Source organism: Staurois parvus, unplaced genomic scaffold (assembly GCF_062004578.1).
Source record: "Staurois parvus isolate SC_StPar_1 unplaced genomic scaffold, SC_StPar_1.0 ptg000014l, whole genome shotgun sequence".
NCBI lineage: Eukaryota > Metazoa > Chordata > Amphibia > Anura > Ranidae > Staurois > Staurois parvus.
The window spans coordinates 1,182,360-1,209,838 of NW_028317810.1; the positions used below are offsets into that span (position 1 = coordinate 1,182,360).

Sequence of the window (27,479 nt, forward strand, 5' to 3'; positions counted from 1 at the left end):
AGGAATGCAGAAGAGGAGAGTCAATGTAGGAAGCAGTTCAGGTCAGATCTCCTAATCTGCATGCTTGTCATGGGTTAGTGACTTATTAAAACACCAAAGCTGTTGCATCAGCACAATAACTGGGAAGTAAATATTCCTAGTTAATTAATAACATAGACCTTTCACAAATATGCAACACTTTTTTTCATTTTTGATTGTTTTGAGGTTTTTTGATAGAGGTCCTATGTTTTTTTTTCTTCGCCACCTGTATTCCATTGGAGAGATTTCCCTTCACTTCCTGTCCCATTACCAAAACAAATCTGAAGAGAATCTCTTGGGGCCCCTCAAGTCACCAGAACTAGAGTCCCTTGTCACAGATACAACACACGGCCACAGCGACTAGCTAACCGAGGCGTGGTCCATGACTGGGATAAAGAGGGCATGAGGGGGACTTTAAGTATAAACTGTAAAACTGGTCGTGATACCCTTTTCACGGCCCGCACTGCCTCTGGCCACCACTAGAGGGAGACTCCAATCCAGCTGGCTGACCACACACAGGCAGATATGAATCTTATATATAATCTGGTGCACGCAAAGGGTTGGGGAGCAGTCTAGCAATTAGCACACCCTTCTAGGATTCCTCCAGCTATCCTACAAGCTAGAATCCCAATGTTAATCACTCTCCCACTGTCCACACACACACAACAGACACAAAACAAATGGTAGCTTCCCACCACCCAACAATTTGGCCGCAGACTGGTCTGTTGGGCCACCACACACACACAGATCTCAGTCTGGCAGATCTACTACTTTACAATATGCTTGCAATCTGCCAACACACAGTGCAATTGTATACAGATTGGCAATGACGTAGACCGAGCACATAGACACTACAACAACCTCTCTGAAGATATGAGCCCAAGCTTAAAGCGGAGTTCCACCCAAAAGGGGAAGTTCCGCTTTAAAGATAGGTCCCCCGCTCCCCATTAAGGATTGGCACCTTTGGGGAGCGAGGTACCCGCTCCCACTTCCGCTGCGATTGCCAAGGTGATCAGAAGCGGAAGTTGTCCTGCATTCCCTCCTCGTAGTCTTGTGGGACACATGACAGGTCCCAGAAGGCGGGGCCATTCATGAAGCGCAGCACTACTTGCACATGCACAGTAGGCACCCGGCTGTGAAGCCGCAAGCTGTCACAGCTGGGTGCCCACACTGAAGATGCCGGCGCCTGGAATACAGGACGGCCGGTAAAACGGGCTTCTGCGGGAGCACCGCAGGATCGTGGGACAGGTAAGTGGCTGTTTTATAAAAGTCAGCAGCTACAGCTTTTGTAGCTGCTGACTTATTTTTTACACTGTGAGTGGAACTCTGTTTTTAGTACCCAGAAGTCACTTATTAATTTTATGATTTAATATCCCGAAAGTGGGCAGTGCATAAAATACGTACAAAGAAAAACCAGTTACAGAAAATACAAAAAGACAATTGGCTTTTCATTATAAAATAAAAAGGGAATAAGAACAGAAATAAAACTTTTACCAAGATTTATCCTGCGACTGGAGCAACTCAAAGAAAGTCCGCAATTCACCAGTCATATGGAACCGGCTCCGTACGAATCACCCCGTCCATATCTCAGGGTCCTCAATTTATTGAAATATGGATGTGGACTGGACATTAGCCGTTGCCCAATCAACCCTGGGGGGTGTTCCTGTACCAGCCCACAGGATGTTCTGTGTTCTGAAGTGTCCAATCTCGAATGGGCCAGAAACTGTTTGGATCACTGGGTCAGGAATATGATTTCTGGCACCAGCGTGTCAGTCTGATCACGACAGTACCAATCATCGTTCAGCTGTCACAATCAGGCACCATATAATAAAGCACTGTTTTTTAAAAAAGATAAAGCACTATTTTTGGAAATTTTCTTTCCACTGAGGGCACTTGCCAAGGAAAGGAAAACAGGAGATAAGCAGCATAAGAGGGAGATCCCAGCAGGAATAGGAGTCGGGAATCAGCCTGAGGGACCCACCACTCTTCATATGGTGCAACAAACATCAGTCCCATTAAGTGGACAAAAACGTTATTAGCCTGTTACAGGCTAATCTGGAGGTGAGCGCACATCTTATACTCATTAAGGAAGTCACCTGGAATTACTGATTAGATTTGAATCACTGGGAAAAGTCACAAAATTGTTGGTGATATAAAAGTGGTTTTTACACTATTTAAATGTGAGTGCAACTGATACTTAAATAAAGCACTGCTTTTTAAAAAGATAAAGCACTATTTTTGGCAATTTTCTTTCCACTGAGGGCACCTTCCAAGGAAAGGAAAGCAGGAGATAAGCAGTATAAGAGTAAGATCCCAGCAGGAGTAGGAGACAGGATGCAGCCTGAGAGGGACCCACCACTCTTCATATAGTGCAACAAACATCAGTCCCATTGAGTGGACAAAAAGCATTATTAGCCTGTTCCAGGCTAATCTGGAGGGGAGCGCACATTTTATACTCACTAAGGAAGTCACCTGGAATTATTTATTTGATTTGAATCACGGGGAAAAGTCACATTTTTTTCATTGAAGACTGATTAATTTTTATATATTTCTTATATTATATATTTTTTGTATAATGAGCACGGGATGACATTTTGATTTCACATGATTTTCTGTTTTTCACAAGTTTAATATTGATTTTTTTTATATATTTATTGGAAATATGTATTGATTTAATATTCAAAGAAGCGCAACATATTGTTTTTATGTTTTTGAATTATTTGCACATTTAAAGAGGATGTGTTGTATGTTTGTGATCCTGTAATAGCAGTAAGTGGCTCGCAAGTTACATCTTTGTTTTTATAGGAATAGGATTTCTGGCACCAGCGTGTCAGTCTGATCGCGACAGTACCAATCATTGTTCAGCTGTCGCAATCAGGCACCATATAACCGTTTTGTGTGTTTCTCTGGGATGCTACAGAGGCTGCAAATATAGTTTTACGTGTAGCCTACAGTGTATGCAATCAGAAGGAAGTATTTCCATCTCTCTGCAATATTTTAGCTTTTATGCGAGATGAAATAGATTCCTCTTATCGGTTTGTATAACTCAAAGCTGGCAGACCTTTCAGAGCCTTCTCCAGGTCTCCTAACGATTCTTGCAGCCGAAAGGATTAGGATTCTTCTTTTAGGTTCAAGAAGGTGGCAAACATTGGCTACATAGGTGAGAACGTTTTCTTGGCATCTAGGTGACAACTCTAGCCTAGAAGCTGCTCTGTCATTTCAGATGCTAATTGAACGTGCAGGTGAAACTCGAAAAATTAGAATATCGTGCAAAAGTTCATTTATTTCAGTAATGCAACTGAAAAGGTGAAACTAATATATGAGATAGACTCATTACATGCAAAGCAAGATAGTTCAAGCCTTGATTCGTCATAATTGTGATGATTATGGCTTACAGCTCATGAAAACCCCAAATCCACAATCTCGGAAAATTAGAATATTACATGCAATCAATAAAACAAGGATTGTACATAGAATATCGGACCTCTGAAAAGTATAAGCATGCATATGTACTCAGTACTTGGTTTGGGCCCTTTTGCAGCAATTACTGCCTCAGTGCAGCGTAGCATGGAAGCTATCAGCCTGTGGCACTGCTAAGGTGTTATGGAAGACCAGGATGCTTCAATAGCGGCCTTCAGCTCTTCTGCATTGTTCGGTCTCATGTCTCTCATCTTTCTCTTGGCAATGCCCCATAGATTCTCTATGGGGTTCAGGTCAGGCGACTTTGCTGGCCAATCAAGCACAGTAATCCCACGGTCATTGAACCAGGTTTTGGTGCTTTTGGCAGTGTGGGCAGGTGCCAAGTCCTGCTGGAAAATGAAATCCGCATCCCAATAAAGCTCGTCTGCGGAAGGAAGCATGAAGTGCTCCAAAATCTCCTGGTAGATGGCTGCGTTGACCCTGGACTTAATGAACACCAGCAGATGACACCAAATCAACACAGACTGTGGAAACTTCACACTGGACTTAAAGCATCTTGCGGTGTATCCCTCTCCATTATTCCTCCATACTCTGGCTCCTTGGTTTCAAAATGAGATACAAAAGTTGCTCTCATCAGAAAAGAGGACTTTGGACCACTGAGCAACAGACCAGGTCTGTTTTTGTTTAGCCCAGGTAAGACTCTTCTGATGTTTGTTGTTCAGGAGCGACTTGACAAGAGGAATACGACATTTGAAGCCCATGTTCAGGATCTGTCTGTGTGTGTGTGGTGGCTCTTGATGCACTGACTCCAGCCTCAGTCCACTCCTTGTGAAAGTCCCCAACACTTTTGAATGGCCTTTTCCTGACAATCCTCTCCAGGCTGCGGTCATCCCTGCTGTTTGTGCACCTTTTTCTTCCACACTTTTCCCTTCCACATAACTTTCTATTAATGTGCTTTGATACAGCACTTTGGGAACATCCAACTTCTTTTGCAATTACCTTTTGAGGCTTTTCCTCCTTATGGAGAGTGTCAATGATGGTTTTCTGCACAACTGTCAGGTCAGCAGTCTTTCCCATGATTGTGATTCCTACTGAACCAGACTGAGAGACCATTTAAAGGCTCAGGAACCCTTTGCAGGTGTTATGGCTTAATTAGCTGATTAGAGTGGGACACTTTGAGCCGAGAATATTGCATCTTTTCACAATATTCTAATTTTCTGAGATTGTGGATTTGGGGTTTTCATGAGCTGTAAGCCATAATCATCACAATGATGACAAATCACGGCTCGAACTATCTTGCTTTGCATGTAATGAGTCTCATATATTAGTTTCACCTTTTAAGTTGCATTACTGAAATAAATGAACTTTTGCACAATATTCTAATTTTTTGAGTTTCACCTGTATGTCTCTGACTGAATACTGAACACTTATCTGTAATAACACGGAACTAAACTAGATTTACAATTACATATTTCTACTGATTGCATCACATCTCAACTACGGATAAAATGATTCTACTCTTACATTAATGTTACAATAGCCAAAACAAAAGTGAACTAAGAATTTCTTGGAGCCCCTCGAGTCACCAGAACTAGAGTCCCTATTGGAAGATTTCTCTGTTACTATTTTGATGTCAACCAAATGATAATGGCAAACAGGACAAATCTCCCTAATAGGGGCAGATGTAACTATAAAACCCTGACAGGTATTCTAATCAATACCTGAGGTATTGCCTTTAGTTATCCTGTAAACCCTGGTTCACACTGATGTGAATTGTCATGACCATTCAAATTGCATCCAATGATCGGCAAGGGAACTGTTGTAATTGGTGAGAGTCTGACTTTGTAGAAGTTGCACCGATTAGAAAAATAGTTCCTGCACTACTTTTGCCAATTTGTCACACAGATGTCTTTAAGTCGCACCCAAAGTCACACTGCCATCCAACTTTGAAATCATTCAACTTCAAGTTCCCTAGTCATGCCACCTTAAATATGAAAACTGGTCCTCGGTGCTTGAAGCTTAACAACCAAATGTTAGGCACTAGCAACAAAACATCCACAAGAAAGTCTTAAAGTGATTAACAGCAATGGTGCTCAGCAGGGGCGGACTGAAAACTCATGGGGCCCGCAGGCAATAGGGGATAATGGGGCCCCTGTGTCCTTGCCCAAACTCAAAAAAGCCAGTGAAAAAGGTACCAGGGGCATATCATGGGGCCCCCTACTGACCCCAGGCAATGCCCGAGTTTCCAAATGGTCAGTCCGCCCCTGGTGCTCAGACTCCATCAATGGGTGACCTGGAATGGGGTATTTTCACGGTACTAATTTAGCAATCCTTTTGCAGTCATCAACCAAATGAAAATTAGAGCAACTGCACTTGCAAAGTGCAGTCTATTTGCCTTTAGTAAATCAACCCGTGGTTTAGTGGTAAGCACTTCTGCCTTGCAGCACTGGGGTCCTCAGTTTGAATTCCAGCCAGGGCACTACCTGCATGGAGTTTGCATGTTCTCCCTATACTTGTGTGGATTTCCCCAGGCCACATTTTCTGTGGCTACAGGTAATAAAAGTAGCCATGCAAGGTTTACGGTCTGGTGGGGTACATACTTTTTACTAAAGTAGATAATTGTTAAAGATCCTGTCACATATTTTATTCAATTGCGCCCAATTAACAGATTTCCATTTATAGTCTAGGTCATGACAGTGAGTGGAAATCTCTCCGAGGAAAATCTCCTATTGGGGCTTGTTCAGGCAGGCGATAGCCCTTGCTAACTCACTTAAAAGCAATATGTGGTGGAACACTTTTCAGAGGGTGTTTTACAGGTGGGGAGGAGTGGATATGTTGACCCTCAGTGCTTGTTTAAACCCTAAAGATGACAACTCACAACCACATGTATTGCAGTGTAGTGTGGCCCCATTTACTTGAATAGATTACATCTGGCTGTGGTACCAGCTGCCAAATGCAACATATTTAATTTTTGTAGAAGCCAGCCCAGGAGCAGGGCCCCTACCGCAGAGGTCCAGCCCTGGAGCAGGGCCCCTACCGCAGAGGTCCAGCCCTGGAGCAGGGCCCCTACCGCAGAGGTCCAGCCCTGGAGCAGGGCCCCTACCGCAGAGGTCCAGCCCTGGAGCAGGGCCCCTACCGCAGAGGTCCAGCCCTGGAGCAGGGCCCCTACCGCAGAGGTCCAGCCCTGGAGCAGGGCCCCTACCGCAGAGGTCCAGCCCTGGAGCAGGGCCCTACCGCAGAGGTCCAGCCCTATCGCAAAGGCCAGCCCTGGAACAGGCCCCCCGTACCGCAGAAGCCAGGCTTGGTGCAGACCCATACCATAGAAGCTAGCCCTGGTGCAGACCCGTACCACAGGAGCCAGCCAATACCACAGACGCCAGCCCTGGAGCAGACCCATACCGCAGACGCCAGCCCTGGTGCAGACCCGTACCGCAGACGCCAGCCCTGGTGCAGACCCGTACCGCAGACGCCAGCCCTGGTGCAGACCCGTACCGCAGACGCCAGCCCTGGTGCAGACCCGTACCGCAGACGCCAGCCCTGGTGCAGACCCGTACCGCAGACGCCAGCCCTGGTGCAGACCCGTACCGCAGACGCCAGCCCTGGAATAGACCAGTGCCCAGCAGCCGGCGTGCCATGAGCAGGCAGCACATGATGAGAACTCGGACGATGCAGCAACAACCGGCTCTCACAAACCCCGCCCCTCCAACCTCAGCTGAGCGTAGGCCGAGCTCCCCCACTGGGACATTTCGAGCTACGTCACCGTGATCCTGGATCCTGCCGGGGAAAATAGGCGTGGCCCGGTGACGCGTCCTTCCCACCAATCAGAGTCGTCCACATGCAGCGACCGTGAGCCTGGGGCAGCCTCGGAATAAAATGCTATAGCGGCTGTGTCCCGCTGCCACACTAGAAACAGGAGCTGCGCAGGAGGAGACGGCCCGGTGTGCGACACGGCACAGACACAACGAAGGGAGGCCGCGGCCCGGAGACAACGCTTCACGGGACGAACACGCTGCCCGGCGCCGTGCCGTCTAATACCTATTCTATATATGTGTGCCTCGCTCAGTCCCGGGCGCTGAGGTACATCCATTCCCGGCAGCGTAGAACACTCTGGAACGCCTGGTCTCTCGGCCCCGCCAGCTGTGCATGAATCCCGGGCAGCATCTGTAGAAGGCTCCGTGTGTATCCTCCCAGAGACAGCAGTGCCCGGGGTGGGGGGGCTCCTCGTATGGGCAGAGAGCTGTGAGGAGGACACGGCACGGGCCTATTGTGTGTGTTTGTGGACTGAGCACTAGGCGGACACAGACGACGAGGAGAGGAGCCGGCCATGGAGAACGCACACACCAAGACGGTGGAGGAGGTGCTGGCCAATTTCAGCGTGAACGAGAGCACGGGGCTGGGCCTGGAGCAGGTCAAGAAGCAGAAGGAGAGATGGGGCCCCAACGGTACGTCAGCTGCGGGGCCACTCCATCACCTGCTACAATGGAGGAGGAGGGAGGCGGATGCTGAGGGTGTGATGGGCTCTGATCGGTAACCATGGGCACCCCACACGTTATGATCTCCCCTCCTGTAGTGCCCGATCACCCACACAGGCAGCTCCATACCATACACAATTCGGGCCGATCTAGAGATTATAATGTGTATGGAGAGTGTCAGAGGGGAACTTCTCCAAACTGGAGCAGCTGAGCATGGCAGCCAATCACCTCCTAGCTTTCATTGTTGAGGCTTATCTGATAAAGCTGGAGTTAGAAGCTGATTGGCCGCCATGCGCAACTATTTCAGTTTTGATAACTTCCCCTCTAACACTCTCCATACACATTACAATCTCTTTAGATTGACCCAAACTGTGTATGGTATGGAACTACCTGTCTGGGTGATCGGGCACTACAGAAGAGATTGTAATGTGGTGTGCCCATAATTACCAATCAGAGCCCATCAGGCCCTCAGTGTGGAGGAGATTGGGAACGATGGGCACCCCACATGTTACAATCAGAGCCCATCACGCCCTCAGTGTGGGGGTGATCGGGCACTACAGAGGAGATTGGTAATGATGGGCACCCCACATGTTACAATCAGAGCCCATCAGGCCCTCAGTGTGGAGGAGATTGGTAACGATGGGCACCCCACATGTTACAATCAGAGCCCATCAGGCCCTCAGTGTGGAGGAGATTGGTAACGATGGGCACCCCACATGTTACAATTAGAGCCCATCAGGCCCTCAGTGTGGGGGTGATTGGGCACTACAGAAGAAATTGTAACATGGGGTGCCCATAGTTACCAATCAGAGCCCATCACGCCCTCAGTGTGGGGGTGATCGGGCACTACAGAAGAAATTGTAACATGGGGTGCCCATAGTTACCAATCAGAGCCCATCATGCCCTCAGTGTGGGATGATCAGGCACTACAGAGGAGATTGGTAATGATGGGCACCCCACATGTTACAATCAGAGCCCATCACACCCTTAGTGTGGGGGTGATCGGGCACTACAGAGTTGTTGGTGGGTCTGGAGGACATTGTAATGTGTGTTTAGTATTGGATTGCAGGTGATCTCACCATCTCTCTCCTTCCTGGTTTTGGTAATATAGGCCTTATTCACTAAAAAAGAACAAATGTACTTACAAGGTGTATTTTTTTATTTGTTAAATTTATGGATCAGAATGCAACCACGGTGTTTTCAATGGACACATTCACACAGGTGTGTAAACACGCACTGCGTTCAGATCTGTAACACAAAATCCAAAAAGCTATGCCCTAGGATGCACTTTACAGGTATTGGAAGAAAAGGACTATTTTATGTAATATTTATCGATCATTATGCAAGAACCTTTGTTTTAGGCTAGAGAATGCGTAATAAGATCAGTAAAATGTTTTTACACCCGTGTGAATGTAGCCATAAAGCAGATTGTACAGTCAGGTTGTAATGTGTGTGTGTGGTGGAGCAGCCAGTGCTGAATTTCTGGTGACTGCATCATTCTCATCAGAGAAAGAGAGAGATAGGGACAAAAGGGAAATCACAATGAACTGACCCTTGCCCAAGATCTAGCACCACTGGCGTGTACCATCAGCAGCTGTTTGTGGTGTTGCCAGGAAACTGATTAAAAGATCACACAACTTTATTTGTAGACTAGGGACCGGATGCTGTGTTTTATCTCTGGATCAGGGAAGGGTAAGAGAGGGCTCAGACAGCTCCAGGGCACTGACATGGTGCGCCGGCCCCTCTGTAGGGGAAACATGCATCAAAAGAGATCATGTCAGCACTTCCTGTAATGGCCTATCCCGGCATCTCAATGGGAGCCTAGTATCACATCAGCAGAAGATGGCTGCCTGGATGGAACCTCGTGTGTGTGTGTGTGATCGAGTACCAGAACCGGTTTCACCACTTCCCTGACATCTGCCGATTGCTGATCTTGGCTTTAATCCCTGTGTCTTTTCTTAAGAGTTGCACAACATCCTGCCTCCTTTTAATGTAGGAGGTGAATGTCGAATTAGCAGACCTTTTTCTAAAAAAGCACTGGGTGACGAAGTGTACATGCTTTTTCGTTAACACACCAAATAAAGATCATTTTTTTGTTAGTCATTGCTCCCTAGAGATCTTTGTTTTGACACTTTTGGAAGGTTGACATATTATTATTTTTTTGTGTGTGTTTTTTGTATAGATTTCTATAACAAAGAGCTGTGGCTGCAGGTGTCCAGCAACTTAATTTTTTAGGATTCTTTTGTGTACATTTTATTGAGGTTATCATTCAGTGTATTTAAATACTGTACAAATACACAGTGGTTTTCAAATAAAGCTACTGCAGGTAACTAAAATAAACATTTAGGAAGCCTTCAAAACTACAGCAAGACCTTGTTTGACCTAATTGCATAGTACAGTGTGATTAGAAACATACTAAGTTGATAATGGAATGTTTATATTACAGGGCATATAGTTGGTGCCTGGAAAAGAGCAGGCATGTACCTGTTGAGGATCACCTGGGACTTTGCTTATTTATATAACTGACCTATGTTTCTTGAAATTAACTTTTTTTTTTTTTTCTTTAATTTTCTCTCCTATGCTTCTTGAACCTGAACCATTTCGGGAACAGAACTACCGGCAGAGGAAGGTATGTGTTTAATGCAGTTCAGCTTTGCTTTATTTGTGCTTCTGTGTTGTCCTTAAGTCATGGTGACAAGTGTTTATCTTTCTCCATAGGGAAAACATTATGGGAGTTGGTGATTGAACAGTTTGAAGATTTATTAGTTAGAATATTGCTACTCGCTGCCTGTATATCGTTTGTAAGTATCTTGAGAACAAAATAAAATCTCAGCATTTAGCATTGTTAGATAATAAGATAATTGAAATGATAAAGCTTTCCAGAATGTTCTAGAAATCCTGTGGTTTTTTTTTTTTTTTGTTTTGTTTTTTTTTTTAATTCTGGGACTGTTGGTCACTGTTTGTTTTTATAAAGGAAGATTCATTTTTCTCACTCGCTAAATGTTTAATGTCCTAAGCTGAATGACACTTGGTGGCAGGGTGGATGATATGTTACCACATTTAGTAAGTGACTTTTTTTTTTTTTTTTTCTCCTTCTGAGCGCTGATGTATTTCTCTTTAACCCCAAGAGAATTCAGAGAAGATTTTGTGCTCTAATTTTTTTGTGTGCTTGTGCTACAAATGAACAGAAGAAGGTTGCTTTTAATTAGTGATCCAGAAAAAAGTACAACAGCTACAGGAAGTGTGTTTTCTGTTTTCATTGGAAAACTTTCTTAGGAGCTCTGGGCATTTTGGACTCATGTAGACAAACATTATTGTGCAGTATTCTTGCATTGCTATGTAATAGAGGTTTGTGCCAGAATATACAGTGTCTTGTATTCCTAACATTGAATGAATTGGATGTTTATCGGGATCTGTTCAGTTGGATAGGAATGATCTCACTCCTGATGAAACCTCCTTCACCCAACATGCCCTGTGTTGGGAAGCAGTATAGAGAGACATGGCTGTATTGGCACAGCTGAATTCAAGTTGGTCAAATGCCTTCCGTTTCAGTAGGTCCCCATGTAGTGGCAATGCTAGTTTTCCTGGGTGAAATGTTTGATCAGAAGTGTCCTATACAGGGTGAGATTTCCCCTGGATTTCACCAAAACTGTATCATGGATGACTGGTTTAAAGGCTTCTGTAGTATAGTGAATCAGTAGAGAATTGTTGCTACTTACCACAAATTAATGTTGGCCTCCATTTACAAAGCCATCTCAAAATATATAAAATGTGTGGTAAATTTGTATGGTTTCAATAATGCCTTAGTAAATTGGGCAAAATAAAAGGTAACATTTAAAATAACCAAATAATATGGGGAATTAATATCTCGGGTGTTTTTTGTAAATAGATGAGTTTTGTAACGAATGGCAGTGGGGCTACGCTCAGACTCCTGGTGCCTCAGTGTTTCTGTTTTGTACGGGGACCTATGTAAGATACAAACATTTGTTGCAATATTTGGTCTGCAAAACACCTCGAGTCCTTGCAAGCTGTGAAGCAGGGCCAGTTAGCTACTGTTTGTTACAGAGCGAAAGGTAAATGCATATTTTCAGCAATTTTGATTGTGTAGATAAGTAACAGAGAAATTAAAAGTGTAGCAAAGTAAACCTTACACTAAGATAGGGCTATCACGTATTGCATCTTTGAGTATCAGTCTTAATCAGGGTTTGCCTAGTAATGTTAGGTTAACACTATAGAGTTCTGTGTGCCATGTTTGCATGGGCACAACGGCCCATTCATCTAAAATGGTTACCATTCCTGCGATAAATGCAGAAAAAAGATCCCTGACCCTTTTTTTTCTAAAATGGATCTGCAGGGCAGCCATATGGTGTCGCGCCATGCGGTTTCATGTACTCAAAAATGCACTGCATTTTTAAAATGCATGGGGGGTGCCATTTAAGGATTCGTAGCATCCCTGTGCATCCGCTAAAGAGCAGTGCGTTTTGCCCATGGGGAGTTGTGGGTGCAGGAATGCGTGCAATTTACACTCAATTCCATGCCCAGAATGGTTTGAACCTAGGCTAAGATTGCGCTTTGTTACAGTGATGATTTATTCCTACTTGCACAGTATTGTAAACTGGGTTTACTATACAGTGAAGGAGAATGAATCTTCTAATCGTGTGCTATACGTAAAGGATACATTTCAGGATGCTTACTGGCCCACAGCTGGGGCTTCTGTTTTCTGACTTCTAGAAGTAGTACTAGTCACCAGGCTTGGCATATCTCTGCAGCATTACAGACCACAATCTGTTTGCAATTGCATGGCCTAGTGCTAGGTGTGAGCATTGGCTAATTATATTGGGTTACAGCTGTCTTTGAATGCTTTCCTATAAACCATTTCTAAATGTCCACTTGCATAAAACTGTTTTTTTTCAGTTGATAAGGATCGGTTTTAAATCCAACCACATAGTTTGATCTCAATGGGATGGTTTGAAAGGTGGTGCAACCTGTCAAACTTTGCAGTCTGAGTTAAAATTGCAGCGGCTACAAAGCATCATGGCTGCTGCATGTGTACAGTCATTTCAAACTCTGTTAGAATTTCTGTGGATGGATATGGGGTGATAGAAGTGTGACTCAGCTGCCTGTTTTTACCCCTCTCTAGCCACCAGTGTGAAAGAGCCAATAATCTTTGCAGCACAGACTAGAATGGTATATTTTTATGAAATCAAGAAATTTTCATGTAAAAGTTCATCTTTGTAATTAGATGCCTGATCTACTAGATCTTCAGGTTTAGGTGCACTTATTTGGGGCATAGTCTGTAAGGTCTTTTGATCAGAAAAGCTAGTATGGTTGTTTTTTATTGGTTAATTTCCATCAGCAGCTGTTGAATCTTTATTAATGTGTTGCTATTAAAGAAGCAGTAACTGAATTGAGAAATAGTTTGCCTATAGGCATGTTTTATGCAATGGCATGAGTACTGTATAAAGAATTAAAGAAGGTAGGGCTGAAATAAACTGCCACAGTCATTTCTAGCCTGCGCAGTGGGATAAAAGATCAGTCACGTTTAAAGAAATGAAATTGTGTAATTTATAATCCTACATGTTTGTTCTGTATCTCTTAACCATCTTTTGTTCCTTTTTTATAACTAGAATGCTTCTAGTCAGAAGGCTTAGATGTGGACTGTTACATTTTGAATTAAAAATACATCCATGGTCTGATATGCATCAGAGTGTTAATCTACCAAGTCCAACTGTAGGAAAAAGTGTTTTGGTTAGTGGAGAATGGGTTAGAACGTCTGTGATGTTTTGACTCCTCTGTGTAAGGGGCAGGAAATGATGAAAAAAAATCTGTCCTAGGAAAAAGACTGCATAAAACAACCTGTATATTTTAGCTTGGTGGGAGTGATAGCTCTTTGGCCTCATGCACACAGGGCATTTAGCCCCTGTGCATCAATTCAGAATCAAATTTCAAAGACAATGACAGGCAGAAATACACTGCGAATTTGATGCATTGGGGGCAAGTACTCAGTATGCTTACGATCTTCCCCCTCTGTTCAGTAATTTTTAAAAAAATGACTGGAATTCCAAATGTTTATACTGCAAGTCTACAATGAATGGTATGTTCTGAGGTGTGTGTGTGTGTGTGTGTGTGTGTGTGTGTGTGTGTGTGTGGTGTTTTTTTTTTTTTTTTTTTTTTTTTTTTACAGTCTTGTACTTGTGTGGCATAGTGGGGTTTTTTTCGTTTTGGTGTTTTTGTTTTTTTTTTCCCCAATGTTCTAACTGTTTTGTAAAGAGACTTACTTGATTGATCTGTGTCTTCTGACAGCTCTTTTCTATTTTAAAAAATAAAGCGTCAATGATTTCTGCATCTATAAAATTTGGAACCTTCTTGTTCGGTCTGAAATTCTAATGCAAAACAAAATGGGCACTAGCAGTGTTATACATTTCTTACAGCTTAAACAATGCCAACAAATTTAAAAGCTAAGAAGGACAATGCGTGCTGCAGCCTCGATTTGTGCTAATCTTTTTCTCTTTATTTCAGGTACTGGCATGGTTTGAGGAAGGTGAAGAAACAATTACAGCCTTTGTAGAACCTTTTGTAATTTTACTTATTTTAGTAGCAAACGCCATTGTGGGTGTGTGGCAGGTAAGCAAATATTTGTGGTATAGCATAAACTTTGTGTTCTTGCATCCTGTCATACATGTAAACATTTTAAGTACTCATTTGCAAAGGCTATCAGATTTCGGTCCTTAACAGGACACTCAACTGAATTAAAAAAAAAATGATCGGTTAAGATAAAGTGTGGGTTTTTTTTTTTTTTGGTTTTTTTTCCGTCTTGGCTGTCAAAGGCTATTTGCATAAAGTGGCACTTAAGGCAAAAAGTTAAACATTGCAGGCAGGCAGACATCATCCTATGCTGGCCAATCAAGATGGCCAAAGACTGACACCCAAGTGAAGCTGGAAAGAAGATACTGGCAAGGGACCTCGCGAGCGTTGAACTGTTGGCACATATAATTAGATGTGTTCCTTTTAGTTCCGTTTTTAAACCAAAATGAACCAAGACAAGGCAGGCAGCTGGAGAAGACCAAAATGGCAGTTCAGGACCCTGGCTATGTTACCTGAACAGCGGATCACAGTGCAGTCACGCTCGATTTGCTGTACAGTTGTGTATGTGAGATATGAAGATAATTTTTATAAAAATAAGATATAGGTATAAGAGGGGGAAACCGAGGGGACAGTTGCGTTTTACACTTTAGGCTGCAAGTTTATACTTTCACATGACCCCTTTATTCGGGGTTATGCATCTCACTATTGTAGATATGATATAAGGGATGTAGTTTCTTAATTGCCTTTTTAGTTTTAGTAAATCTCCCCTAATGTTTTGGGCAGTTTTGAAGTGTCTTTTAAAAAATTTAGTTTTTATTTAGACCAAAAAAAGCATGGTCTGTAGCTGTATACTGCATCTGTAAATTATAGTGTAGCATTTAGTATATACTTGAACCATCACTAGCTAGCACAGCATTTTTGTGCTTGCTAAAATATCTGCACATCTAGCCATGTCTTGAAAGTTTCAAATGTTGAAGCATCCTGAGACATACTTTAAGACGTATGTCACTTTCTTGGACAAACTTGCAGGATGGGAATTCAGATTTCAGTGGCTATGTGTTCTAGGCTAAAGAGGAAAAAAAAATCCTGTTCCCTACAAGTTAATGTCATAATATGCTAGTACCTTTTTAAAAGGAACCCCTCCAGTGGCATGCTGTCTTCTCTCTGGGTTTGCAGGCTCCGGTCGTTTGAATGGCCGAGACGCAATATCACTCCTGCACAGGTGTATGGGAGTCAGTCATTGCACATCACTCTCAGTGGGCGATGCACTCAAGTATGCTTTCCATTCAGAGCGCAGTGCGCATGCACTGGTGACATTGGCTGTAAAACATGCAAATATCTACTATACGGTGCACTTTTGAGAGATACAGTGGATATAGAAAATAATCACATTTTGTTGCTTTGCAGCCTGAAAACAACAGTTTGTTTTATCCAGCTATATTTAAATACTCAGTTCAACTTATAACATTCAAGTGAAAGACAGAACACCAACATGTATGGGGAAAAAAAAATCAAAAACCGAATCACTGAGTTGGAAAAAGTATCACCCCCTTGTGTCAGTATTTTGTTAAATCGCCTTTTGCTTTAACTACAGTCTTTAGTCTGCTGGGATAGGTCTCTACTAACTTTTCACATTTACACCCTGGTCACACTGGATGTGAATTGACATGCGATTTACATGCCATGTGACTTGAATTTACAGCGGTCATATCGGTGCGGTTCCGACTTGGTCGGAACCACAACAATTTCTAAAGTAGTCCATGCAGTACTTTTTGGTGTGATTTGCATAGACACCTGTGTAAGATGTCTTTCAAATCGCTCCTGAAATTGGCATGTCACTGATGTCGGCACTTCACTGTAAGTCACAAGTTTTCAAAGTTGGGTTTGATGTGACCAGAGTATTAGACTTTGCAATGTTTACCCACTCTTCTTAGCAAAACTGCTAAAGTTCTGTTAACTTTGATGACCGTTTGTGGACTGCAGTCTTCCAGTTATTTAACAGATTTTCAGTGGGGTGTAAAGTATAACTAACGGCAAAACGTTTGATGGAGTGGAAAGTGATAAGAACACCTCTCAGGTTTTATTGCGGTCTGTGTCTCCGTTAGGGAGATTCACCCTCTCGATTTTGTACTGTTTATCATTCTTATTGACAGTGAAAGTAAAATTATTTTGTGTTGTCCCCAGAAAAGTAATAGAGGGGCAATCTTCCAATGGGGACACTAGTTCTGGTGACCTGGGGGTCCCCAATGAATTCCCTTAATTTGCAGGGATTTCCTCTCCCTTCCTGTTTGGCTATGGGGCAGGAAGTTTAAGAGAAATCTTTGCAATGGGACACGGATGACGAAAAAAAAAAATCTGACAAGGGTCATAACCCTCCCTTGCTCTATCCAAAATGGAACAAAAGTTTTGCCTATAGTTCTACTTTAAGTCTGGGCTCTGACTAGGCCGTGCAAGGACATTCTCCTTCAACCACTGTGCGGTCATTTTTGCTGTATGCTTTGGGTCATTGTCATGTTGGAAGGTAAACCTTTCCACTGACAACTTTCTGGCAGAGGGCAGCAGATTTTCCTCAAGAATTTGTCGATATTTTGCTCCATCCATTTTTCCTTCTATCCTGACAAGTGCTCCAGTCCCTGCTGCAGAGAAACTCCCCCATACCTGGATATTACCACCTCCATGCTTTACTGTAGGAATTGTGTGATTTGGATGGTGAGCTGTGTTGGATTTTTATCAGACATATTTAGTGTTGAGGCCAAATAATGAAATTTTAGTCTCACCTGAAAACACCTTTTTCCATGTGGCCTCAGAATCTTCAAGGTGCGTTTTTGGGAAAGCTAAGTCGTGACTGTAGGTGGCCTTTCTTAAGGCGTGGATTTTTTTCTTGCAACCTTCCCATACAAGCCACATTTGTGGAGAATTTGTGATATTGTTGTCACGTGCACACAATGACCGCTATGCCATAAATTCCTGCAAGTGCTTCAGAGTTGCTGTAGACCTCTTGGTAGCCTCTCTGACCAGTTTCCTCCAGGCTCTTTCGTCCAGTTTGGAGCAACGGCCTGATCCAGGGATTGTCTGTGTTGTATCAAATACCTTCCACTTAATAATAGACTTCACTGTGCTTCTAAGCATTGATAAAGCTCTTTTCATGCTGAGCTAATCAAAATGACCACAGTTGATCACAGTTGAAAGTCAAATGGCTTTGTGTGCCATTTGAGAAGGTGATTAGCTACACCTAATTGAGTTTACAAGTCATTTTTAGAAGGGGTGATCTTTTTTTCCAACTCGGAGATTGTTTTTGATTTTTTTTTTTCCTGACATGTTGGTATATCTTTTCACTTTGATGCTATAAGTTGCACTGAGTAAATACAGCTGGATAAAACAAAAACTGTCTGTCTTCATTTCAGGCTGCAAAGCAACAATGTGATTATTTTAAAGGAGGGGTGATTGTTTTCTATACCCACTGTATTCATTTTACCAACAAGTAAGCTATATTATAAGTTTACCTGTAAGTAAAACTGAAAACAAAAAAGCTTGCTACTACTCCAATGATTTGTTAGGTGTAACAGTCTTGTGACATGAAAATCTAACCGTTCATAGAGAGAGAGCTTTTGGTTTTTATTTAATATTCAAAGTTTTAGTATAAAGCTAACAGAAGCAAGTACATGTAAAGACTTCAGTTCAGAAGCCAGAGCAAATTTTTTCAGTATAGTGTTTACAATGAGCTACTTTCAGTTGGTCTTACATTTTCCATCAAATTATGTAACTTCCTCTTGGTAAAGTGTTTTGCAATCTCCCATTTTATAAAACTCTCCTTTTTTTGCCTCTAATGGCCTTTTCTTCCCCCTTCCCCATTAATGAACATATAGTATATTTTAACAAAGTAATAATGTGAACTTATTGCATGCTTTCCCCAAATGAAGATTGTCAAAAAGATTTCGGACAAGTCTGTCATTTAAAAAAAACAAACATGCAGAGTAGGCTTTATTTTATGGTCCTCTTTTGTGTGTTATGTAAAGTCAGCCATCAAAAAGGTAACCTACATGAATGTTTTTTAACGTTATTAATAGTCCATTAATTTTGAATTGGCTGCCAGCAGACAGGTAAATTTGCTTGCAATATTTTTTCTAATGTGATGTGGTGCACTACAACACATGTGGTGTTGGGGTGTTAATTTAACCACTTGCCTTCCTGAGGATTTACCCTCCTTCCTGACCAGGCCAGTTTTTGCTTTACGGCGCTGCGTTACTGTAACTGACAATTGTGCGTTCATGCAACCCTGTACCCAAATTAAATTTACGTCTTTTTTTTTTTTTTTTTTTCTCCACAAATTGAGCTTTCTTTCAGTGCTATTTAATTGCCTGTGCCGTTTTTTTTTTATTTTTTGCCATATATATAAATAAAAAAACAATTTTGAGAAATAACAATATTTTTGACTTTTTTACTATTAAATGTGTTCAGCAAAAAAATTTAAAAAGCCAACTTTCGTCAAATGTAGGCCAAACTGTATTCTGCTACATGTCTTTGCTAACAAAAAAAAAAAATCCCAATATGTGTAAATGAATTGGTTTGCATGAAAGTTTATAGTGTTTTTGCAAATGGCGGTGTATATATAACGGGGTTTTTTTTTTTTTTTTGGTTTTTTTTTGCTTTTTTTCATTTTTACTAGTAGTGGCAGTGATCAGCAACTTATAGCGGGACTGCGGCAGACATTCTGAAACTGGGGGGAACTGACTTGGTGTCACTGACATCCCCAGTGACACCAATACAGTGATCAGTGCTAAAAAAAAAAAAGCACTGACACTGTGCTAATGGTACTGGGCAGGAAGGGGTTACCATGAGGGGCAATCAAAGGGTTAACTGTGTGCTGGGAGTGTTTTACTAGAGGGCGGGATGTGTGTGATTCACTGTAATCGCACTGCTCTGGATGGCTGTGCTGTGCACAGCCATCCACAGCAGTGTGCGCGAGCTGACAGGGAGGAGGACTGTTAGTACACTAAACAGTCGTCCTCCCCGACGGAGATCCTTGTTAATCACCAGGCGCCAGCGAGTAATTACCAGCTGAGCCCGGTGATTGGCGGCGCAGGTAGGGGACGTGCGTGTGTGTATGTGTATATATATATATATATGTGTGTGATTTTGTGCACCGCTGCCACCCTGTAGCAGTATTTCTGCTATAGGGCAGTTGGCAAGCAGTTAAAATTAATATTACAGCAGGTCAACCTTACACACAATGTGCGGAGCCTCAGTGCAGTGGTGTGAATGAGCCCTAAAGGTTCTGTACAATCTTGTGTAATCATTGATGAGAGCTAATGCATATTGCTACAGCCAGATACTTGGTTCCAAAACTTCACTGAACCTGTGGGTTTGCAGACAGCGGAGAGAAGTAATTGATGTTTATGCACAGATTCAAATTGTCTAAACCTATTTAAATATACCAAGAAAACATCTTTTTCCATAATCTCTTTGCGCAAAATGAAAATGCTGCCATATTAAAAAGTTGTGTATAATGAATTATTGCTTTTATTATTTGGAATTGATTACATTTTGGGGGTTGCAAATGTGGGAGCACAGTCTCGTGTGAAATAAGCTCACTTTTTACTGCAGAATGTTCCCAGTTTTCACCACTACTGTAAAATGCATGCAGTCTGCATGTCCAGTCTATAGTAATACATACACTGGAAATGTATGTAATGTCCTGACCTCCCTTGAAGACCCCTTTATCTTAGTTGATCCTGACTGGTTTATATGCGATGGACAGAGCATGTTCACTTTAACATAATTGTAGGAAGCCCACTGTTTGTTTTTCATGTAAAAATATCTTCTTTCAGGAAAGAAATGCTGAAAATGCTATTGAAGCACTCAAGGAATATGAGCCTGAAATGGGTAAGGTGTACCGACAGGACAGAAAAAGTGTCCAGCGGATTAAAGCCAGAGATATTGTTCCTGGGGACATTGTCGAAGTTGCAGGTGAGGCTTCACTTTTGTAGTCATGTTAAAAGTAGGCATTGCAGTTAACAAGGCTTGTTAGTTAGAACTTTTCAAGTGGCAGTAAGCCACATAGTCTACACTGCAGGTTCAAACATAACAAACCGCTTTAGTGTTTCTTGTTAGCTGAATTGCTTGTTTTCCAGTACATCATTACTTTTATTTTCAATGCTTCTATTTGGGACTGATCGTTTTCATTGCTCTGATCCCTGTGTACGCTTTGAATTAATACATTTATTGCCTGAAGCTGAGCATTATGCATGCTTGAAGCTTTAATATGTCTATAAATGTCAGATTGCTTTTAAGAGCAGACATTTCTACGATTTATTTAATGTCTGCCGCACTCATGTTACGTTTCTGATGTATGTGGAGCGTGTTGCTAATACCTTTTATGCTTAGTATTGTATGGACTTTGCCATAGAATTTGTAGAGAGATGTCCATGTAGGGAAATGGAGCACCTCACACAGGGATGCATATCTTGAAATGGAATTCTAGGCCGTATGCCAATGACCTTTTGTATGTTGAAACCTGTTTTGCCTTCTGTGACAGTGGTGAAAATGACTGACTGTCATAGATTTTGTTTTATGATGTCCGTAAGAAAGCTCTTTTAGCGTCACACGTGTATGTGTGTGGGGTTTTTTTTTTTTTTTTACAAATATAAACTTTGGTAGTAATACACTCTGTCCTGAAAGCACACACAGCTAAAGTTGGTGCTGCAGAGCTTTTCAAAAAACTATTCTTTAATACTAGCCTAATAGACAGGTGTTTTTTTTTTTTTTTGTTTTGTTTTTTCTTCTAACCACTCGCCCTCCAGAGGATTTATCTCCCTTCCTGACAAGGCCATTTTTTTGCATTACTTTGACGATTCAACATGAAATTTACATCCCTCCCCCACAAATAGAGCTTTCTTTCAGTGGTATTTGATCGCCTGTTTGGTTTTATTTTTTGCGCTATAAACAAAAGGCTGACAATTTTGAGAAAAAAAAACAATATTTTTTACTTTTTGCTATTAAATGTCCAATAAAAGATGTTAAAAATAAAATCTCGTCATAAATTTTGGGCAAAATGTATTCTGCAACATGTCTTTGCTAAAAAAAAAAATCCCAATACATGTAAATTAGTTTACATGAAAGTTATAGCATTTACAAATGGCAGTATATTTACTGAAATTTGTTTTATTTTTATTTAATTTTTTTACTAGTAATGGGGGCGATCAGCGACTTAAAGCAGGACTGCGGCGGGCATTCTGACACTGGGGGGAACTGACTTGGTGTCACTGACATCCCCAGTGACAATACAGTGATCAGTGCTAATAAAAAGCATTGACACTGTACCAATGGCACTGGGCAGGAAAGGGGTTAACATCTGGGGTGATCAAAGGGTTAACTGTGTGCTCTTACTATGGGGTTTTGTCTGTGCTTTCCACTGTAAGCACACTCCTTTTGTATGGCTCTGCTATGCAATAACATACAAAACAGTGTGCTGGAGCTGACGGGAGAGAACTGTAATGTTTACATATAGTTCTCTCACCCCATCGGTATTACGTGACGATCACCGGGTGCCGGCGAGTAATCGCCTGCCAGGAAATGGTGATCGACAGCCGAGGCCGTGAATGGCTGCACGCGTAAAGCGCGCGGCATGTGTGCGCCCCCTACCTGGAAATGCAAATCGTGTGTGTATGTATGTATGTATGTATATATATATATATATATATATATATATATATATATATATATATATATATATATATATATATATATATATATATATATATATATATATATATATATATATATATATATATATATATATATATGTGTGTGTATATATGTATATATATATATATACATATATACACACACATATATATATATATATATATATATATATATGTATATATATATATATATATATATATATATTACAGTGGGGATCGAAAGTTTGGGCACCCCAGCTAAAAATTTGTATTAATGTGCATAAAGAAGCCAAGGAAAGATGGAAAAATCTCCAAAAGGCACCAAATTACAGATTAGACATTCTTATAATATGTCAACAAAAGTTAGATTTTATTTCCATCATTTACACTTTCAAAATAATAGAAAACAAAAAAATGGCGTCTGCAAAAGTTTGGGCACCCTGCAGAATTTATAGCATGCACTGCCTCCTTTGCCAAGCTGAGACCTGCCAGTGTCATGGATTGTTCTCAATCATCGTCTGGGAAGACCAGGTGATGTCAATCTCAAAGGTTTTAAATGCCCAGACTCACCTGACCTTGCCCCAACAATCAGCACCATGGGTTCTAGAAAAGTGAAACTGAAACTAGTTGACGCTTACAAAGCTGGCGAAGGCTATAAGAAGATAGCAAAGTGTTTTCAGATGTCAATATCCTCTGTTCGGAATGTAATTAAGAAATGGCAGTCATCAGGAACAGTGGAAGTTAAAGCAAGATCTGGAAGACCAAGAAAAATATCAGACAGAACAGCTCGCAGGATTGTGAGAAAAACAATTCAAAACCCACGTTTGACTGCACGATCCCTCCAGAAAGATCTGGCAGACACTGGAGTTGTGGTACACTATTCCACTATAAAGAGATACTTGTACAAATATGGTCTTCATGGAAGAGTCATCAGAAGAAAACCTCTTCTACGTCCTCACCACAAAAATCATTGAACTTTGCAAATGAACATATAGACAAGCCTGATGCATTTTGGAAACAAGTTCTGTGGACCGATGAGGTTAAAATTGAACTTTTTGACCGGAATGAGCAAAGGTACGTTTCGAGAAGGGGTACAGAATTTAATGAAAAGAACCTCTGTCCAACTGTTAAGCATGGGGTTGGATCAATCATGCTTTGGGGTTGTGTTGCAGCCAGTGGCACAGGGAACATCTCAGAAGTAGAAGGAAAAATGGATTCAATAAAATTTCAGCAAATTTTGGATGGTAACTTGATGCCATCTGTGAAAAAGCTGAAGTTAAAGAGAGGATGGCTTCTACAAATGGATAATGATCCTAAACACACCTCGAAATCCACGGGGGATTACATCAAGAGGCGTAAACTGAAGGTTTTGCCATGGCCTTCACAATCTCCTGACCTCAACATAATTGAAAATCTATGGATAGACCTTAAAAGAGCAGTGCGTGACAGACAGCCCAGAGATCTCAAAGAACTGGAAGACTTTTGTAAGGAAGAATGGGCAAATGCTATGTGGTGATTATGATTGGTGTTTGCCTTCTTTTTTTTTTTTTTTTTTTTTTTTTTTTTTCCCAAGTTCAACTTCATTATTGTTACAGGTGACACGAGAGGGCTTTCTTATTTTGTTCGCCTGCATATTTCTTATTGTTTGGCATGTGCGATTTGTGTTTTACCGCGTTTTTCTTTGGCACCTTGTATTACATTGTACAATTTATACCATTTATATGTTTTGACTTTTTCTCAATAAACTTTGTGGAACAAAAAAAGGAAGAATGGGCAAAGATACCTCAAACAAGAATTGAAAGACTCTTGGCTGGCTACAAAAAGCGTTTACAAGCTGTGATACTTGCCAAAGGGGGCAGTACAAGATATTAACTCTGCAGGGTGCCCAAACTTTTGCAGACGCCATTTTTTTTTTTTTCTGTTATTTTGAAAGTGTAAATGATGGAAATAAAATCTAACTTTTGTTGACATATAAGTCTAATGTCTAATCTGTAATTTGATGCCTTTTGGAGATTTTTCCATCTTTCCTTGGCTTCTTTATGCACATTAATACAAATTTTTAGCTGGAGTGCCCAAACTTTCGATCTCCAGTGAGCTCAGAGCTATTGCATCAGGGGAGAGAGAGCATGTGATGGGCTTTGAATGGGAGAAAGAGCTCATTCCTGTGATGGTTAAGGTAAGCAATAACAGATGGGCCTCTTTTAGCAATGTCCTGGGAGTTTTCCATTCAGGCTTCATGAGGTATGTAAACGGCTTACAACTAGAGCAACGGCATTTATTCAATTTTGGTCAAAGCTTTACAGTTTATCTACTGGCATCCCTTATCTGTATAGACAGCTTTTTGGTAAAGATGAACAATAACTTTTTAAGGCTCAGCTCACACTATTGTGATGTGATATATATATATTTTTTTTTTTTTCTTGATTTTGTAGTGTGTCTTTGGTTGCATTTTGGAAGTGGTTTGTGTTTTCTGTGAGGCTAAATCGCACTGTAAATGCATCAAAGTAGCACAAGAAACTTGCCCTGCACAGACTTGATTTGAATGGGCACCATTGAAAATAATGTGATTTTATCTTGTCATGCAATTCTGCATGACTCAAGTTGAATCTGAAATCGTAACAAAACTCGACCGCGCTTTTCCTATTTGTGTACTGTCCAAATAAATGAGGAAAAAATGTAAAATTGCGCAATCATAGATACATTAATAGATTGTCCATATACACCTTCATAAAGTCCAAATAGTGAGCAGTGCAAATTTAATCCACACTAAGGGTGATATATCTGTGCCATCATATACCGTGCTTCTCTCCACCACTAACCAAAGGGTATTTACTTCGTGAAAAAGAACGCCACATTCCCTTTCCCAGTATCAACTGGTCATCTCTGATTTTGCTCCAACAGACCTCCAATACACTTTTACAAATGGATAAATGTAAATCAGATGATTTAATCAGTACTCTTGTGTCTTACAGAGGACTCCGTAATATGCCCAGCTCATGTCAGGGGAGAGATAAGAGAGCCTCTCATAGTGTAATAATATCTTTTTAATTAAAATGAACTTGCAAGCAAATAAAACCCACATAATCATGTAAACAAACATACAGAGGAACACCGATATGCGTTCCAATAACCGGAAGTGACGTAACCCTGAAGTCCCACCCTGCACATTTTGTCAGCGAACATCTGATGTGATCTGAAATTGAACTAGTGTGAACCAGGCCTGCACCCCCATTCATACCAGATCACAGTGCGGAAAAATGAATTCTGTGCATGTCTCCTGCACTGTGTTCCAAGTGTACTGTAGTTTGTGATCTGCAGCAGGTTTCAAATTTAAGTTAACGCCCCAAACGCAGATCGCAAGCATAGTGCTTTTGCCTGCATTGGATCACATGGTATACAGAAGTGTCATGTGATCTAGTTGCTGTACAAGTCCTCATAGTGCATGCCCTAATTTTGGTGTGGTACACAGGAATGCGCAGCTCTCTCCTGTGCAATTCCCAGTGTGAACAAGCCATAAAGGTGGAATGTTGCTAAAATATTGATATTGCTGTCAGTGGCTGATTTGCCATGAAGTCCATGGTTCTTAGTTGGTCAGTGTGTTATGACGAAAAGGGGTATTTCACACATAATATGCACTAAAATCAATACAAAGCTTTATTCCATATTAACAAAAAAAGAACAACATCACATTAGTAGTTTTTGAAACCTGTAAAGTCAACATGATCCTTCATATGGCTTGAAGTTCACAATGCAACATTTCCAACTCGACATGTTTCGCCAAATTTCTGGCTTCTTCAGGAGATTTACAGGTAGTTGCATGTAATTGCCACTAGAAAACTAAAATACAAACCATGAACAATTTTAACTTAAAATTGCAAAAAGTAATAACATTATCCATACAATACATACAAAATCAATGTCTGCTAAATATAGGTCTTTATGGGGTTAACCTGCCGAGGCTGTTCTTACCAGGTGTATCTTGATATGAGAAAAACCCAGCAAACAAGCATCCACTTCTGTATTCTCAAGAGTCCAAGATAAACCAAAAAAGAGAAAAGGCTGCACACCTTTTATCTTCATTTAATGCTGTATACTTACAATATGGGATGTGGTGCTAGCTGATCTCCAGCCCACCTGAAATAAACATAAAAGGGGTATTGTTTACTTATATAATTTATTAGTAACAGTTGTAGCTGATCTCTGGCCAGTATGTCACATTAATCCCAAATCTCCCTCTCCCTACAGTGTCCCCAGGATTTTACTTTTTTTAGTTTACCTAGGAAGGTAGCTTTTACTGTATTTTATTTTTTTAACCTCAGATGCTAAAAAATCTTGTAGTTATGAGCGCCAGGAGGAGGAGTCCATGAGGCACCCTACCTCAGCAGAACTACTAATGTGAGCATGTGTTGGAAATGACTGGGCAGCAGCAACCCTGTCATTGTTGTTTTCCACACTCACATCATCTGTGAACATGGGAACAGCCACAAGTCTCAGTTCCCCACTGAACAACTGTCAATGTCTCCAAACCTGCTCTGGTTTACTTTTCACTGCCTAGAAAACTTTCCCCATGATTGCAGAGGGGCTGAGCTGACAGGCAAGGCAAGTGTGACAGACTGACCAGAGCCAGATTCAGTAGTAGAAATAAATGCATCAAAGCTGTCAAAAGATCATGTTATCTCCGTCCACATCTGGCTGACTTAATCAAAATGTGTTAGTCTTCCTCCTGACTGCTGATGAAAAACAGTTTTTTTTTTTTTGTATTAGCCTGCTACCCTGCCCGCCTCCATTTTCAGTCCTATAACTAAAATGAAATAAGCTCACCAGGTGAATTTCATCCAGTTCACCTGGAACCAGCCAAAGTTCAAAAAGTATATGATCGTCTTAAGAACTGAAAATTGTCAGCCTACATATTCAAACATGCTTTCTTGTGTAGGATTTCTATGCTCGTTGCCACCTTCCAGGTCGTTTCTTGCTTCTGATCATGCTATTTTTCTATTCAATTCTGTGCGATTACTATACACATTGAGCGAAAAATGTATGATGTGTTCACATACAATAAACATTTTTCTAGTTTTCTTTTCCTTTTTTTGGCCGAACAGCTGGAATCGGCTGTTGAAAGGCACTATACTAACAAACAGATAATGGACTGATCGTTCCTAATACAGAAATGTTCTTATCGTGTCTACAGACCTTTCAACTTGCCTGGAGTTAGGCGTTAATTTGTCTGGATATAATCTTTAAAATTTCAGTAAACGATTTACTTGCCATCACTCTGTTCAAGGTGTTCTACATTAAGGAAGTA

The 27,479-nt window shown here is 41.3% G+C and overlaps 1 protein-coding gene across 3 annotated transcripts in view; it reads left to right on the plus strand.

Annotated features, from left to right (window-relative positions):
* Positions 1-7,280: 7,280 nt before the first annotated feature.
* Positions 7,281-27,479, plus strand: part of ATP2A2 (ATPase sarcoplasmic/endoplasmic reticulum Ca2+ transporting 2) — a 78,214-nt gene continuing 58,015 nt past the window's right edge. For 2 of the 3 annotated variants that reach the window (XR_016312623.1, XM_089676593.1), the window contains exons 1-5: positions 7,281-7,880; positions 10,522-10,539; positions 10,629-10,711; positions 14,430-14,534; positions 20,324-20,462. Coding sequence is in view for 2 of the 3 variants with exons in the window: in XM_089676593.1 (XP_089532719.1) it covers positions 7,763-7,880; positions 10,522-10,539; positions 10,629-10,711; positions 14,430-14,534; positions 20,324-20,462 (463 nt within the window). In the remaining variant the exon portion in view is untranslated. The remainder of the gene's footprint in view (positions 7,881-10,521; positions 10,540-10,628; positions 10,712-14,429; positions 14,535-20,323; positions 20,463-27,479) is intronic. The other variant, XM_089676602.1, reaches the window with a different exon arrangement.